This window comes from Pseudorasbora parva, chromosome 6 (assembly GCF_024679245.1).
Source record: "Pseudorasbora parva isolate DD20220531a chromosome 6, ASM2467924v1, whole genome shotgun sequence".
NCBI classification, from domain to species: Eukaryota; Metazoa; Chordata; class Actinopteri; order Cypriniformes; family Gobionidae; genus Pseudorasbora; species Pseudorasbora parva.
This window is the reverse complement of record NC_090177.1, coordinates 1,027,644-1,045,000: the sequence shown is the minus strand read 5'-3', so window position 1 is coordinate 1,045,000 and position 17,357 is coordinate 1,027,644. Positions and strand designations below refer to the sequence as shown.

Here is a 17,357-nt window from a genome sequence, read left to right as displayed (position 1 = left end):
GTGTAAAAGTACTGGTTTCAAAACTACTGAAAGTATAAAAGTACTGGTTTCAAAACTACTGAAAGTGTAAAAGTACTGGTTTCAAAACTACTGAAAGTGTAAAAGTACTGGTTTCAAAACTACTGAAAGTGTAAAAGTATTGGTTTCAAAACTACTGAAAGTGTAAAAGTACTGGTTTCAAAACTACTGAAAGTGTAAAAGTACTGGTTTCAAAACTACTGAAAGTGTAAAAGTACTGGTTTCAAAACTACTGTAAGTGTAAAAGTACTGGTTTCAAAACTACTGAAAGTGTAAAAGTACTGGTTTCAAAACTACTGTAAGTGTAAAAGTACTGGTTTCAAAACTACTGTAAGTGTAAAAGTACTGGTTTCAAAACTACTGTAAGTGTAAAAGTACTGGTTTCAAAACTACTGTAAGTGTAAAAGTACTGGTTTCAAAACTACTGAAAGTGTAAAAGTACTGGTTTCAAAACTACTGAAAGTGTAAAAGTACTGGTTTCAAAACTACCGAAAGTGTAAAAGTACTGGTTTCAAAACTACTTAAAGTGTAAAAGTACTGGTTTCAAAACTACTGAAAGTGTAAAAGTACTGGTTTCAAAACTACTGAAAGTGTAAAAGTACTGGTTTCAAAACTACTGAAAGTGTAAAAGTACTGGTTTCAAAACTACCGAAAGTATAAAAGTACTGGTTTCAAAACTACTGAAAGTATAAAAGTAAAAGTAATGTAAGGATAAAAATGCCATTAAAGACAAAAGCTCAGGCCACACCACCATAGTGCTCTACCCCACCTCCTCAAAAACATTTTTCTAAAGGCTATAATGACTATAATGTTATATTAAAATGTTAATGTTGAAAAATTTGGGAGGCACTGGCGTCCTGTTTCAGCCGCAGATATACCCACTGAAGATGAATGCATTTTAGTACAATGGACATATACCATTATGTGTACGGCTGAGCATTAACATGTGTTTCCTGAAGCGGAAGATATGATGACTAGTTGCCTATCAGTAATGTTATCAATAACCTTTGTTGGAATGTAAATGTAGGCTACATGTGTGAACAGTGTTGCCAGATTGGGTCGACGCTTTAGAGCCCTACGGGCCCTGACTTTACACCCCTAACCTCATACCCACTGTCGGCCGCTGACTGCTCGGTTGTCACTTTAAAACAAATTAACAAACAAACAATCCAAACATTTTTCTAAATTAACTTTAATAAAGAAACTAAACGAAATATAACGACTTGGACATTACAAACAAAGCTGAACTATTTTAATGACTGCAGGAGTGTGTCATAGGATTGTGCAGGGCTCAAAGATCACCAAAACTGCCAAAATAATGTGATGATATTTTATTGAAGAAGTCACTTTAAGTGCAAACAGTGCCCAATATAAGAGATCGGAAAAAGCACATAATTAACAGGCATTTCACACGTTAATAACACACCACTGCCAAAGTGTGTAATTCAGATACTGTACAATAATCCACCGACAAAAAAATAACAACAATGCGTTTAGCTTCTGACAAAACTACAGTAGCCTTGTGAAGTTCATCCACTTAGCCCAGTCAAAACTGATTCATCATTGATTAAACCTCTGTCAGCCGCTGTTGGGGTTGCTAGCTGCAGATGTCCTGAGTGTGTGTATTATGACGGACAGGAATCATGATTATATTGATAAAGAGTCTACGAGTCACAGGTGTAATCCACGTTTGAGAGTTGGTTCACTCTCCCACTCCTTACTGTAGAAACGGCTTGTGTATATACTGTATGTACAACGAGTATGTGTGTGCATCTACAACGAGTTATCGCGCTAAACCTGGCTGTCATGAATGAGCGCGTCTGCTGCTGATCGCTGACTGACTGAAAGCGTGTGCTCGTCCGCTGGAACCCGCCCACTCTGGCAACACCGTGTGTGATTTGTGCTTTGAGTCATGTGCAGGCTCGTAGTAACCAATAGGGTGTTGGAATGGTATATGTTTACACTTCTCATCCAACCACAGTCAAATTCACACTATCAGGATGACAAGATTTATCTGCATAGCTGTTTTTAAAAACAAGATGAAATGAAAGAGGAGTAACGAGGCTATTTTTAAAAAGTAAGGAGTAGAAAGTACAGATAATTGCGTGAAAATGTAAGGAGTAGAAGTAACAAGTAGGCAGAAAAATAATTACTCCAATAAAGTATAGATACCCAAAATCTCTGCTGAAGTAAGGTAACGAAGTATTTGTACTTCGTTTCTTGACACCTCTGGATACCAGACTAAGATACCTCGATACCGATACTAAATCGATACCACTGTAAAAACAAACAAAACACAGATCATATGATTAATATGACAACATAACTTATCAGTCATTGCTTTATTTTTTTAACTAAAAATCCCCTTGTCCAGCAGTTTGTGCGCTGGTGTGTGCCCGTTCCTCCTCTGATTGCTGTAATAACTGCAGGTCCTCACAGAGATCATCATGATCAATCATCTCATCATCACTAACCTTTAGCAGACGCTTTCATCCAAAGCCACTTACAACCCAGCCCTTTCACTTCTCAACAGGTCGGGAGGAACAAAAGCTTATGATACGAGTAATTTAATATTTTTTAAGATGTAATCTTATAATTACAATATAGATTTTTAACTGTGTCTGTTTTTAAAAATAAGCAAAAAATGCAAATGACAAACAATATGACAGTGCTTTATTTCTCAGCTTCGTTAGGTCTATTTAACCGTAGCAAGTCAAGAAAGAAATTAAATAATCAAATATAAAACTGCTGACTTATTCTTCACTCTATAATTTAACTCTACACTGATTCTTAATAAATATCCTTTAGTTATTTAGCCAAGCATGTGGTGGTTTTCTATTTTTCATTGTTTGCTTAACACTAATCACAGAATATTAGGTGTGTGGGTTCAGACCTGCACGGATCTCATTACCTCAGCCACGTTCACTGAAGACATCGAGGACTGTGTTTACCTGAACACTCGCCAGACCACATGTTTGACTATTCAAACCCCAATAATAATCCGGGAAAGAACTGAATGGCGATCGCATGTTTGTTGTCTGAAAGGCGTGCGCGTGCGCTTCAGGTCAGAGTTCAATAGCGCGAGCACGTCCTGCGCCGCGCTTTTTCTCCTCATGCGCGCATATTTCTGGTGCTTTTTCTGTCGTGCTGCGTGTATATATTTAACTCTTCTGCTTCCAATGTTTAGTGACCGGTGGAGGCGGAGCTCACACACACACACGTGTCCTGACACCTGCTGTCACACACCCACCGAAATTAAGAAATGCAGCTCATAGGCGCTGTCCTCCTTAAAGTACCGGTACTAATAATAGTCCATATCCTACCGTTTGTAATAGCAGGGTATCGCAATACTTTACTAGTACCGGTATATCGTGCAACACTCCTCCTGTGTGATTTATAAGCCTTTTGTAAAGTGGGGCCATGGGTAATGTCCTCATATTTCACCCTCTCCTGTAATACCTGTGTCATACCCATGGCATTATACACATTTGAGTCCTCATATGTCACAAAAACAAGCCCACACACACACACACACACACACACACACACACACACACTCCTCCTGTGTGATTTATAAGCCTTTTGTAAAGTGGGGCCATGGGTAATGTCCTCATATTTCACCCTCTCCTGTAATACCTGTGTCATACCCATGGCATTATGCACATTTGGGTCCTCATATGTCACACACACACACACACACACACACACACACTCCTCCTGTGTGATTTATAAGCCTTTTGTAAAGTGGGGCCATGGGTAATGTCCTCATATTTCACCTTCTCCTGTAATACCTGTGTCATACCCATGGCATTATACACATTTGGGTCCTCATATGTCACACACACACACACACACACACACACACACACACACACACACACACACACACACTCCTCCTGTGTGATTTATAAGCCTTTTGTAAAGTGGGGCCATGGGTAATGTCCTCATATTTCACCCTCTCCTGTAATACCTGTGTCATACCCATGGCATTATACACACTTGTGTCCTCATATGTCACACACACACACACACACACACACACACACACACATTTCACACATGTCACACACACATCATACATACATATCACACACACACACACACTCACACATTTCACACACACACACACACACACACACACACACATTAAACTACCTTGAATCACATCTGGGTTCATTAATGTTGTGTAACTTTATAAAACTCTCTCTCTCTCAGAGGTGCTGATGAACACAAAGCTAGAAACATCTGATCTGAGATGGACCATCTACCCCAGCACTGACCCTGAGGTGACACACACACACACACACACACACACACACACACACACACACACACACACAGAGCCCCCGAACCTATGGAGGACCAAATTACTCAAAATGAATTAATTAAAAAAATAAAGAATTCAATAAAACAACAATTAAATGTACCAGTTTATTCTGAATTAATTTATTAAATTAATTTAATAATCAAATAATTTATTTAATAAAATATTAATTTAATAATTAAATAAATAAATGTATATTTATTTAGTAAAATTACATGAAAACTTAACATTTATTGTTTAATATATTTCACAATTACCTCTTCCACACACACACTATTGTTGTTTAAACATCCACTCTTTCATTATTAAATGTGCTTTTTCAAAAAGACGTTTTCATAATAATAAACTGCATTTACGAATAAGGTCTATTTGACGAATCATGTATTTCCAAAGCACGATTTTCCCAAAGTTTTTTTTCATAATAATAAATACACATTTGTGTCCTGATATGTCTCACACACTCAGTCATGTTCGTGATGTTAACGCTGTGTGTGTGTGTGTCCTCTTGCTCTCAGTGGGACGAGCTGACCGGTCTGGATGAAGAGGGCAGCAGTGTCCGCACATTCCAGATTTGCCCGATGGAGAGCCCTTTGGCCCATTGGCTGCGGACGCGGTTTATCCCGGGCCGCGGCGCGTCTCAGGTGTACGTGGAGATCCGCTTCACCATGATGGAGTGCTCCGCCATGCCGTCCAGCTACCGCACCTGCAGAGAGACCTTTAATCTTTACTACTACCAGAGCGACGAGGACACGGCCACGGACACACACCCCGCCTGGATGGAGAACCCCTACAGCAAGGTATACACACACACACACACATTTGTTTTTGTGACATATGGGGACATTCCATAGGCGTAATGGTTTTTATACTGTACAAACCGTATTTACTATCCCCTTACACTGCCCCTAAACCTACCCATCACACACACACACACACACACACACACACACACATACACACACACACAATGTCCAAATGCTCATTTAGTGGAGGATTGACATAAACAAAGTTGATTCTGTCTTCAGTGAAGGTGAACAGTGTGAGAATATCAGATGTGTATCAGTGTATTGGATCCGTGCATTCGGCCTTAAAGTGACAGCAGCTTTGTAACTTTTCTACAAGTATTTAAATGAGTTTAAGTTAGTCGTCTGCTAGTGTGTCAGATGGAGCGTCACTGACTGGCTTAAACCATGATGGCATAATGTGCATTTATACAACTATAATACAATAATGCGGTGACATAAAGAAGGACATTTACTTTTGATACTTAAGTACTTTAGAAAACAAATACTTCTGTACTTTTACTCCAGTAAAAATCTGTTTTTACAACTTTCACTCGTAATGGAGTAATATTTGACCAGCAGTACTTTACTCCAGTAATGAAGTTGTGTAGTTTATCCACCTCTGATGTCTAGAGACACATCAGGGCCATTTTATGATTAACTGAAATACATTTCTTACATACAGTTCCTTTAATATTAGGCACACTCTAAAATATGCTGGGTTAAAAACAACCCAAGTTGGGCTGAAAATGGACAAATCCAGAAATTGGGTTGTTTGAATGGGTCCATTCACTGGGTTCAAACAACCCAATTTCTGGATTTGTCCATTTTCAGCCCAACTTGGGTTGTTTTTAACCCAGCTTTTTTAAGAGTGCAGCATTAAAATGTGTTCAAAATCAAAAATTACAGTTATATGATAATATACGAAACAGTGCCTTGCGAAAATATTCGGCCCCCTTGAACTTTGCGACATTTTGCCACATTTCAGGCTTCAAACATAATGATATGAAACTGTAATTTTTTGTGAAGAATCAACAGCAAGTGGGACACAATCATGAAGTGGAACGAAATTTATTGGATATTTCAAACTTTTTTAACAAATCAAAAACTGAAAAATTGGGCGTGCAAAATTATTCGGCCCCTTTAATTTCAGTGCAGCAAACTCTCTCCAGAAGTTCAGTGAGGGTCTCTGAATGATCCAGTGTTGACCTAAATGACTAATGATGATAGAGTCCACCTGTGTGTAATCAAGTCTCCGTATAAATGCACCTGCACCGTGATCGTCTCAGAGGTCCGTTTAAAGCGCAGAGAGCATCATGAAGAACAAGGAACACACCAGGCAGGTCCGAGATACTGTTGTGGAGAAGTTTAAAGCCGGATTTGGATACAAAAAGATTTCCCAAGCTTTAAACATCCCAATGAGCACTGTGCAAGCGATAATATTGGAATGGAAGGAGTATCAGACCACTGCAAATCACAAATCATTCACGTTTCGGTGTGTGTGTGTGTGTGTGCGTGTGTGTGTGTGTGGGTGCGTGTGTGGGTGCGTGTGTGTGTGCGTGTGTGTGTGCGTGTGTGTGTGTGTGTGTGTGTGTGTGTGTGTGTGCGTGCGCGTGCGTGCGCGTGCGTGCGCGTGCGTGCGTGTGCGTGTGTGCGTGTGTGTGCGCGTGTGTGCGCATGTGTGTGTGTGTGTGTGTGTTTAATAACTCTTTTTAACATCAAGTAAGTCCCATCAGTAACAGTCGTGAGCTCAGTCTATTCTCTGCTCTGTGTCGACCTAAAACTTTCACTTTCCACAATGTTGAAGTAGTTTATTAAAATCATTCCAAAGCTCGACATTAACGCTTGTCCGGGACAAAGGGATTTTTTGAAGGGACAGTGAAAAACAATTTTACTTGCCCGACGGACAAGAGTCTGATTAAAACAAAAAAATAACTAGCGAATCACCAAAATGCAGGAATGATTGTGCATTAGTTTAGTGTGAGTGGCGATCGATAGTGACGGATGATAATATATGATGAACTGATGATAATAAGGTCGATCTGTTGACGCTCGATCAGCCTCTCGAGGAGAAATCACAACACGAGAGCGTTTTCCTGAACACCATCACGACTGTGACACTGATTTCATATGACAGCTCCATAAACAACTCATTAACATCCACTAACATTCACTTAACGTCACTTTAGATGCTATATTGAGTGCTTTTGTTCCATTTCAGCAGCGAAAGTCGTTCATTTGTAGAGTCGTAACGCGTCTCACAGCAACAAGTGTGTTACTGAATGATTCAGTGTTTGAATGAATCGTTTGAATGAACGACTCAGTGACTCACTCATTAAGACTCACCTGCTGCCCTCTACTGGAGGTTTAGTTTGATGTTTAAACACACTTTCCAGCATTTCTTATTGGTCTATTCAAAACTACAAATTTCTAAACATTATTTAATGCAGTTGTTATTTTTCAGTGTAAATTATTTAATTTGATTGGTAACATCCCTTATAGTGTCTTAATTTAATTTAATGTACAGATCAAATTTAACAATATAAAATTAAACCTGAAGCATAGGCTTTATTTAATAATACGATTAGGGGGAAAGGCCCTTTATAAAAGATAAAAATATCACAAATTTGAAATTATATATATAAATATATATATATATATATCTCGATATATTGCACAGCCCTAGTAGTTAATAGTGAATATGTGTTCCCCATACTAAAGTGTTACCAATGTTTGTTATTATAATATGACAGTATAATATATATTCAAGTGTAATATGTTGTGCAGGTGGACACTGTGGCGGCTGACTTCCTGTTGCGGCGCGGCGGAGAGAGGAAGTCCAATGTGAAGACGGTGCGTTTGGGATCGTTGTCCAAAAAAGGCTTCTATCTGGCTTTCCAGGCTCAGGGGGCGTGTATGGCTTTGCTGTCAGTCAAAGTGTTCCTCAAGAAATGCCCCGCCCACATTCGGGCCTTCTCCTCCTTCCCCGAGACGCTTCCTCATTCGCTGGTGCAACAGGCAGTGGGCGTGTGCGTGCAGAACTCCGCCCCCTTGGGTCAGAGCTTAGCCCCGCCCACTATGTTCTGCGGCGAGGACGGCCAATGGGTGGGGCCTCCGTCATCAACATGCGCGTGCAAACCGGGATACGAACCCGTGGACTCGGACCGCTGCAGAGGTGAGTGACATCATACAGGAAGTGACATCACTAAACACTCGTTGTGAATGTATGCGGCGAGTGTAGTGGCGATTACCTCAGCGCTCATCACGAGAGCTCATCAGCTCATTTATCTCACTCCTGCAGTCAGTGCTCAGTGCTGTGAGACTCACTCGTTATATTGAACACACACGTTCAGTTTTTAATCGTAGTGTCTGTTCTCTAACTCAGTCACAGTAATCCAGTTGGTGGCTGTGGGAGTGGCCTCACAGGGCAGCGAAGCATTCTGGGAATTGTAATCTTTCATCCCCATGAGACAAAAATACATTTTCTGTCTTTTCTCAGTCTAGAAGACACCAAATTAAAAAATAATTTCACATTTCTACTACATTGATGACCCAGATTAAATACAGATCCATCTTCCCAGCGCTGAAGTACTCCTTTAAAATACTGGCTTATTTAAAGGTTCACCTTTTTCAGTAGTCACAAATCCAACATTTCGGCGATGTAGTATTTGGTTTCCCAACCAGGTCCATTGCTCAACACAAAATTTGCGGAATGCAAACTAAGAAAAACTAAGGATGGTGTGTGAGGTAGAATTAGTGAATTGGCCTTTTATACGCTTGTTTAAAAAACGCATAAAGCTAAAAGGTACAGGTTATAAATAGCAACTGCTATTGCAAATGTTATATTCCATAAAAACATTTTTTTGCATGTCATAGTGTGTAACGTGCACACTACCGCCGGTGGCACCTCACCATGGTGACCGTCACAGCCCCATTGCTCTCTCTCGCTCTGGTCGCGCGCGCGGGAGACGAGCCGTACGGCACACACAAGGACACGCCGACCCGTCGACGTCAAGCCGACCCATACTCGGAAAAAACTCCGAAACTTGTAAGAAACCGGAAGGAGTATTTTTGACACAGAAATACTCCATCAAACGTCCAACATTAGTGTTTGAAACTTTGTCTGTTTAGGATGGAAAACCCCTAGGTTAATTTTTCACCAGAGTTGTCCTTTAAAGGGTTAGTTCAGCCAGTAATGTGCATTGTGTGATGAATTCCTCCTGTGGTTGGCCAGCCGTCAGACCTCCGCTCATCTTCACACACAGATGAAGATATTAGTGTTGAAATCCGATGGCTCAGAAAGGCCTTCATTGACACCAATGTCGGGCGGCAGTGGCTCAGTGGTTCATGTAGATTGTCTACAAACCAGAAGGTTGGTGGTTCAATCCCCGGTTCCTCCTGACCAAGTGTCGAGGTGTCCATGAGCAAGACACCTAACCTCGTCAGCTGCTCCCGACGAGCTGGATGGCGCCTTACATACATGGCTGACATCGCCGTCGGTGTATGAATGGGTGAATGAGATGCAAAAATGTAAAGCGCTTTGGATAAAAGCGCTATATAAATGCAGTCCAATTAAATGCAGTCCATGTCATTTCCTCTCTCAAGACCCATAAAGGCACTAAAGACGTCGCTACAAAGCCCATCTCACTACAGCGGCTCTACAATCATTGATGAAGAGGCCAGAATAGAGTTAGTGCGCAAAAAACACTAAATAACGACTTATATAGTGATGGCCGATTTCAGAACAAAGCTTCAAACCGTTATGAGTCAGTGAATCGACTCATGATTCAAACCGTTATGAGTCAGTGAATTGATTCATGATTTGAACCGTTATGAGTCAGTGAATTGATTCATGATTCGGATCGTGTGTCAAACTGCTGAAATCACGAGACTTTGGCGATCCGAATCATGAATCGATTCACTGACTCATAACGGTTCAAATCATGAATCGATTCACTGACTCATAACGGTTCGAATCATGAATCGATTCACTGACTCATAACGGTCCGAATCATGAATCGATTCACTGACTCATAATGGTCTGAATCATGGATCGATTCACTGACTCATAACGGTCCGAATCATGAATCGATTCACTGACTCATAACGGTTCGAAGCTTTGTTCTGAAATCGGCCATCACTATATAAGTCGTTATTTAGTGTTTTTGCGCACTAACTTTATTCTGGCCTCTTCATAAATGATTGTTGGGTGAACTATCCCTTTAAGATAGTCAAATTATTTGTTCCTGAATGAATCAGCTTTTTGAACAAATCAGGGATGATGGACGCCATACAGGAAGTGACATCATCTCAATGTGAAGCAGCTGTGTTTACACTGAACGCTGTGTGTGTGTCTGTGTGTGTGTGTGTGTGTGTGTGTGTGTGTGTGTGTGAGTGTGAGTGTGAGTGTTTTTAAAAGAGCTTGATGAAATGCTCTTTTAATGAGTTTGGAATTGGTCTGTTAGGTGTGGTGGAGGATTATGGGTAATGTGATCCGTCTCTCTCTCTTTCTCTCTCACACACACACACACACACACACTCTCTCCATCTCTCATGTTCATGTTTTAGACTGGCTACAGATGGACTATAATCACTCTGACTGTTATTTCTTCATCATTATTAATCTTTAGCGAGCCCGTTTTATGCCCTTATGTGTGTTCTGAGCAGGTTTTCCCGCCTGAATGTTGATTATTTCCTCGTATGCTCCAGGGTTGCGGCTCCTCTCTTCCCAGTCTGGCAGTAACTCTTAGGGATTCACGATATTGGATGTGTGCCGATATTTTTCAACTCGGTTTGGCCAAGCTCATTTTTAGCTTCAAATAAACAATTATACAATTATAGAGCTTCTTGGATTTAGGCCTGTCGTGATAGTCGATAAATCAATCAATCGCACGTTAAAAAAAACGAGCTCGATTTTTTTCCCCCGACGGCGATAATTGCCATTTGCATGCTTTTTTGTTTTCCTCGTCTCTCTCGTTGACTGCGCGGGCCTCGTCCGTTTGGGGAGGTGTTTATACTCGACGCGCAGACCGGCTGCGGCGTGATGAGACGTCATTCTCCGCCAGCAGATTCGTCTGGAACTCACGGCTCTTCGGTTGCGGAGACACACGCTAAGTTACGGAATTTGACGTGCACAACGCCAAGCGAAACGGGGTCTCGCGCACTCCGCGTCGACGTCATTTTTACCGCGCGCGCCCTCGCGCTCGAGCGGACGCGTCGTGTATAAACGAGGCTTAAAGCGACACTGAAGTTTGATAAACGCAAGTTAATTCTTCAGTTCAGTCTCTGCGTGCTAAAGGCTCATGAGTTCCTGTAGAGATAGCGATACACACTCTGCTCTCGCCAAATAAAGAGACTAGCTTTCCTCAGAGATGGTCAAGCTCAGTTTTGGCATGATTAGGCTATGATATAACAAACAAAAAAAATTAATACTGTATCCTAAATTGTGGATAATTAATATATCATATGCTGAAGTACATTTCTGGATAAAAAAAAAAAAAAAAGGTCCGTACAGAACGGAAAACCGAGACCCTAAAACCGTGATACGAACCGACCCGTGGGTTTAGTGAACCGCCGGCCCTAATATGCTCCTAAAACACAATCATCCGCTGCAGTTTTCATCCATTTCATTTATTGTTTTTGGTACTTATTTAAATGCATTGTTTTAAACAGGCTGAGAGTCCATGCTTCAATGTTTTTGGTTGTTTTGTTCATTTATTGTGGTTATTTAAAATGTTTTCTGTGTTAAATACTCTTAAGAAATTAAAGTTTACTGATCTTTGAAGAGGTGTACCTGCGTTTTTATGCCATTATCATTATTTTTAGATGAAAATGGTCTCAGAACGACAATATTATCGTTTATCGCAATCATTTCTTGGCCAATTTATCGCCCAGCAAAATGTGTTATCGTGACAGGCCTACTTGGATTATTGTTCATCATCCATTTCATAAAATTGTATTACAGATGAATAAACAGTATATGAAAGTATTCAATTTTACTTAAGTAAGTAAAGTAAGTAATAAAGTAGGCCATAAAAATAAAAAAAACCCTCTTCCTCCTCGATTTCTCCTTTCTTCTTCCCGTTTTCTGGTTTCTGCTACTCTGAGCGGTATACAAATCTTGGTATTTAGGGCACTTTCTGCGTTTCTTTGCCTCTTCTTGACGGATCGCGTCCTGTACTCCTGAGTTGTAAGTCGCTTTGGATGAAAGCGTCTGCTAAATGCATAAATGTAAATGTAAATTAACAAGTGTCATGCTTGTGATGTATGACATCATCACAGATTTATTTATTCAGAAAAAGAAGTCATTTAAATGTATTTGTGTATTCTACTTTCATTGTATTACTGTATCAACTGCGTCCCCCACTACGTGTAAATATATAATAATAATGAATAATTATTAGTTATAATAGTTATATAGCGGTCCAGGGGGAGGGCACTAGGACCTGGAGGAGCTTCTGCTGTGGAGGCTGCCGCACACGCTAGAGACACGATTAGGCTTGGTTTGGGCTCGGTTTGGGCTTGGTTTGGGCTCAGTTTGGGACCTATTTGGGACTCGGTTTGGGCTTGGTTTGGGCTCGGTTTGGGCTCAGTTTGGGCTCGGTTTGGGCTCGGTTTGGGCTTGGTTTGGGCTCAGTTTGGGCTCGGTTTGGGCTCGGTTTGGGCTCGGTTTGGGCTTGGTTTGGGCTCGGTTTGGGCTCAGTTTGGGGCTCGGTTTTGGGCTCAGTTTGGGCTCGGTTTGGACTCGGTTTGGGACTCTGTTTGAGCTCGTTTTGGGGCTAGTTTTGGGACTCGGTTTGAGCTCGTTTTGGGGCTAGTTTTGGGCTCGTTTTGGGACTCGGTTTGAGCTCGTTTTGGGGCTAGTTTTGGGCTAGTTTTGGGACTCGGTTTGAGCTCGTTTTGGGGCTAGTTTTGGGCTTGTTTTGGGACTCGGTTTGAGCTCGTTTTGGGGCTAGTTTTGGGACTCGGTTTGAGCTCGTTTTGGGGCTAGTTTTGGGCTAGTTTTGGGACTCAGTTTGAGCTCGTTTTGGGGCTCGGTTTGGGCTCGTTTTGGGACTCGGTTTGAGCTCGTTTTGGGGCTAGTTTTGGGCTAGTTTTGGGACTCGGTTTGAGCTCGTTTTGGGGCTAGTTTTGGGACTCGGTTTGAGCTCGTTTTGGGGCTAGTTTTGGGCTAGTTTTGGGACTCAGTTTGAGCTCGTTTTGGGGCTCGTTTTGGGCTCGTTTTGGGACTCGGTTTGAGCTCGTTTTGGGCTCGTTTTGGGACTCGGTTTGAGCTCGTTTTGGGGCTAGTTTTGGGCTAGTTTTGGGACTCGGTTTGAGCTCGTTTTGGGGCTAGTTTTGGGCTAGTTTTGGGACTCGGTTTGGGACTCGGTTTGGGCTCGTTTTGGGACTCGGTTTGAGCTCGTTTTGGGGCTAGTTTGGGCTCATTTTGGGACTCGTTTTGGGCTTGGTTTGGGCTCGGTTTGGGACTCGGTTTGAGCTCGTTTTGGGGCTAGTTTTGGGCTCATTTTGGGGCTCGATTTGGGCTCGTTTTGGGACTAGTTTTGGGCTCGTTTTGGGACTAGTTTTGGGCTCGTTTTGGGACTAGTTTTGGGCTTGTTTTGGGACTCCTTTTGGGACTCGGTTTGAGCTCGTTTTGGGACTCGGTTTGGGCTCGGTTTGGCTAGTTTTGGGACTCAGTTTGGGCTCGTTTTGGCTAGTTTTGGGACTCAGTTTGGGCTCGTTTTGGGACTCAGTTTGGGCTCGTTTTGGGACTCAGTTTGGGCTCGTTTTGGGACTCAGTTTGGGCTCGTTTTGGGACTCAGTTTGGGCTCGTTTTGGGACTCCGTTTGGGCTCGTTTTGGGACTCAGTTTGGGCTCGTTTTGGGACTAGTTTTGGGCTCGTTTTGGGACTAGTTTTGGGCTTGTTTTGGGACTCATTTTGGGACTAGTTTTGGGCTCGTTTTGAGACTAGTTTTGGGCTCGTTTTGGGACTAGTTTTGGGCTCGTTTTGGGACTCGTTTTGGGACTCAGTTTGGGCTCGTTTTGGGACTGAGTTTGGGACTCAGTTTGGGCTCATTTTGGGACTCAGTTTGGGCTCGTTTTGGGACTCAGTTATGGCTTGTTTTGGGACTCAGTTTGGGCTCGTTTTGGGACTCAGTTTGGGCTCGTTTTAGGACTCAGTTTGGGCTCGTTTTGGGACTCAGTTTGGGCTCGTTTTGGGACTCAGTTTGGGCTCGTTTTAGGACTCAGTTTGGGCTCGTTTTGGGCTCGTTTTGGGACTCAGTTTGGGCTCGTTTTGGGACTCAGTTTGGGCTCGTTTTGGGACTCAGTTTGGGCTCGTTTTAGGACTCAGTTTGGGCTCGTTTTGGGACTCAGTTTGGGCTCGTTTTGGGACTCAGTTTGGGCTCGTTTTAGGACTCAGTTTGGGCTCGTTTTGGGACTCAGTTTGGGCTCGTTTTGGGACTCAGTTTGGGCTCGTTTTGGGACTCAGTTTGGGCTCGTTTTAGGACTCAGTTTGGGCTCGTTTTGGGACTCAGTTTGGGCTCGTTTTGGGACTCAGTTTGGGCTCGTTTTGGGACTCAGTTTGGGCTCGTTTTGGTTAGTTTTGGGACTCAGTTTGGGCTCGTTTTGGTTAGTTTTGGGACTCAGTTTGGACTCAGTTTGGGCTAGTTTTGGGACTCAGTTTGGGCTAGTTTTGGGACTCAGTTTGGGCTAGTTTTGGGACTCAGTTTGGGCTCGTTTTGGGACTCAGTTTGGGCTCGTTTTGGGACTCAGTTTGGGCTCGTTTTGGGACTCAGTTTGGGCTCGTTTTGGTTAGTTTTGGGACTCAGTTTGGACTCAGTTTGGGCTAGTTTTGGGACTCAGTTTGGGACTCAGTTTGGGCTAGTTTTGGCTAGTTTTGGGACTCAGTTTGGGACTCAGTTTGGGCTCGTTTTGGGACTCAGTTTGGGCTCGTTTTGGGACTCAGTTTGGGCTCGTTTTGGGACTCAGTTTGGGCTCGTTTTGGGACTCAGTTTTGGCTAGTTTTGCGACTCAGTTTGGGCTCGTTTTGGGACTCAGTTTGGGCTCGTTTTAGGACTCAGTTTGGGCTCGTTTTGGGACTCAGTTATGGCTTGTTTTGGGACTCAGTTTGGGCTCGTTTTGGGACTCAGTTTGGGCTCGTTTTAGGACTCAGTTTGGGCTCGTTTTGGGACTCAGTTTGGGCTCGTTTTGGGACTCAGTTTGGGCTCGTTTTAGGACTCAGTTTGGGCTCGTTTTGGGACTCAGTTTGGGCTCGTTTTGGGACTCAGTTTGGGACTCAGTTTGGGCTCGTTTTGGGACTCAGTTTGGGCTCGTTTTAGGACTCAGTTTGGGCTCGTTTTGGGACTCAGTTTGGGCTCGTTTTGGGACTCAGTTTGGGCTCGTTTTAGGACTCAGTTTGGGCTCGTTTTGGGACTCAGTTTGGGCTCGTTTTGGGACTCAGTTTGGGCTCGTTTTGGGACTCAGTTTGGGCTCGTTTTAGGACTCAGTTTGGGCTCGTTTTGGGACTCAGTTTGGGCTCGTTTTGGGACTCAGTTTGGGCTCGTTTTGGTTAGTTTTGGGACTCAGTTTGGGCTCGTTTTGGTTAGTTTTGGGACTCAGTTTGGACTCAGTTTGGGCTCGTTTTGGGACTCAGTTTGGGCTAGTTTTGGGACTCAGTCTGGGCTAGTTTTGGGACTCAGTTTGGGCTCGTTTTGGGACTCAGTTTGGGCTCGTTTTGGGACTCAGTTTGGGCTCGTTTTGGGACTCAGTTTGGGCTCGTTTTGGGACTCAGTTTGGGCTCGTTTTGGTTAGTTTTGGGACTCAGTTTGGACTCAGTTTAGGCTCGTTTTGGGACTCAGTTTGGGCTAGATTTGGGACTCAGTTTGGGCTAGTTTTGGGACTCAGTTTGGGCTAGTTTTGGGACTCAGTTTGGGACTCAGTTTGGGCTAGTTTTGGCTAGTTTTGGGACTCAGTTTGGGACTCAGTTTGGGCTCGTTTTGGGACTCAGTTTGGGCTCGTTTTGGGACTCAGTTTGGGCTCGTTTTGGGACTCAGTTTGGGCTCGTTTTGGGACTCAGTTTGGGCTCGTTTTGGGACTCAGTTTTGGCTAGTTTTGCGACTCAGTTTGGGCTCGTTTTGGGACTCAGTTTGGGCTAGTTTTGGGACTCAGTTTGGGCTAGTTTTGGGACTCAGTTTGGGACTCAGTTTGGGCTAGTTTTGGCTCGTTTTGGGACTCAGTTTGGGCTCGTTTTGGGACTCAGTTTGGGCTAGTTTTGGGACTCAGTTTGGGCTAGTTTTGGGACTCAGTTTGGGCTAGTTTTGGGACTCAGTTTGGGACTCAGTTTGGGCTAGTTTTGGCTAGTTTTGGGACTCAGTTTGGGCTCGTTTTGGGACTCAGTTTGGGCTCGTTTTGGGACTCAGTTTGGGCTCGTTTTGGGACTCAGTTTGGGCTCGTTTTGGGACTCAGTTTTGGCTAGTTTTGCGACTCAGTTTGGGCTCGTTTTGGGACTCAGTTTGGGCTAGTTTTGGGACTCAGTTTGGGCTAGTTTTGGGACTCAGTTTGGGCTAGTTTTGGGACTCAGTTTGGGACTCAGTTTGGGCTAGTTTTGGCTAGTTTTGGGACTCAGTTTGGGCTCGTTTTGGGACTCAGTTTGGGCTCGTTTTGGGACTCAGTTTGGGCTCGTTTTGGGACTCAGTTTGGGCTCGTTTTGGGACTCAGTTTGGGCTCGTTTTGGGACTCAGTTTGGGCTCGTTTTGGGACTCAGTTTGGGCTCGTTTTGGCTCGTTTTGGGACTCAGTTTTGGCTAGTTTTGCGACTCAGTTTGGGCTCGTTTTGGGACTCAGTTTGGGCTCGTTTTGGGACTCAGTTTGGGCTCGTTTTGGGACTCAGTTTGGGCTCGTTTTGGGACTCAGTTTGGGCTTGTTTTGGCTAGTTTTGGGACTCAGTTTGGGCTCGTTTTTTGGGACTCAGTTTGGGCTCGTTTTGGGACTCAGTTTGGGCTCGTTTTGGGACTCAGTTTGGGCTCGTTTTGGGACTCAGTTTGGGCTCGTTTTGGGACTCAGTTTGGGCTCGTTTTGGGACTCACTTTGGGCTCGTTTTGGGACTCAGTTTGGGCTCGTTTTGGGACTCAGTTTGGGCTCGTTTTGGGACTCAGTTTGGGCTCGTTTTGGTTAGTTTTGGGACTCAGTTTGGGCTCGTTTTGGTTAGTTTTGGGACTCAGTTTGGACTCAGTTTGGGCTAGTTTTGGGACT

General features: G+C 43.3%; 1 protein-coding gene across 2 annotated transcripts in view; it reads left to right on the top strand.

The window, feature by feature from the left end:
• The window catches only part of ephb4b (eph receptor B4b), a 59,271-nt gene that overhangs the window by 16,876 nt on the left and 25,038 nt on the right, over window positions 1-17,357 (top strand). For both annotated transcript variants that reach the window (XM_067445353.1, XM_067445352.1), the window contains exons 2-4: window positions 4,234-4,304; window positions 4,858-5,139; window positions 7,912-8,299. In XM_067445353.1, the coding sequence (XP_067301454.1) occupies window positions 4,234-4,304; window positions 4,858-5,139; window positions 7,912-8,299 (741 nt within the window). The remainder of the gene's footprint in view (window positions 1-4,233; window positions 4,305-4,857; window positions 5,140-7,911; window positions 8,300-17,357) is intronic.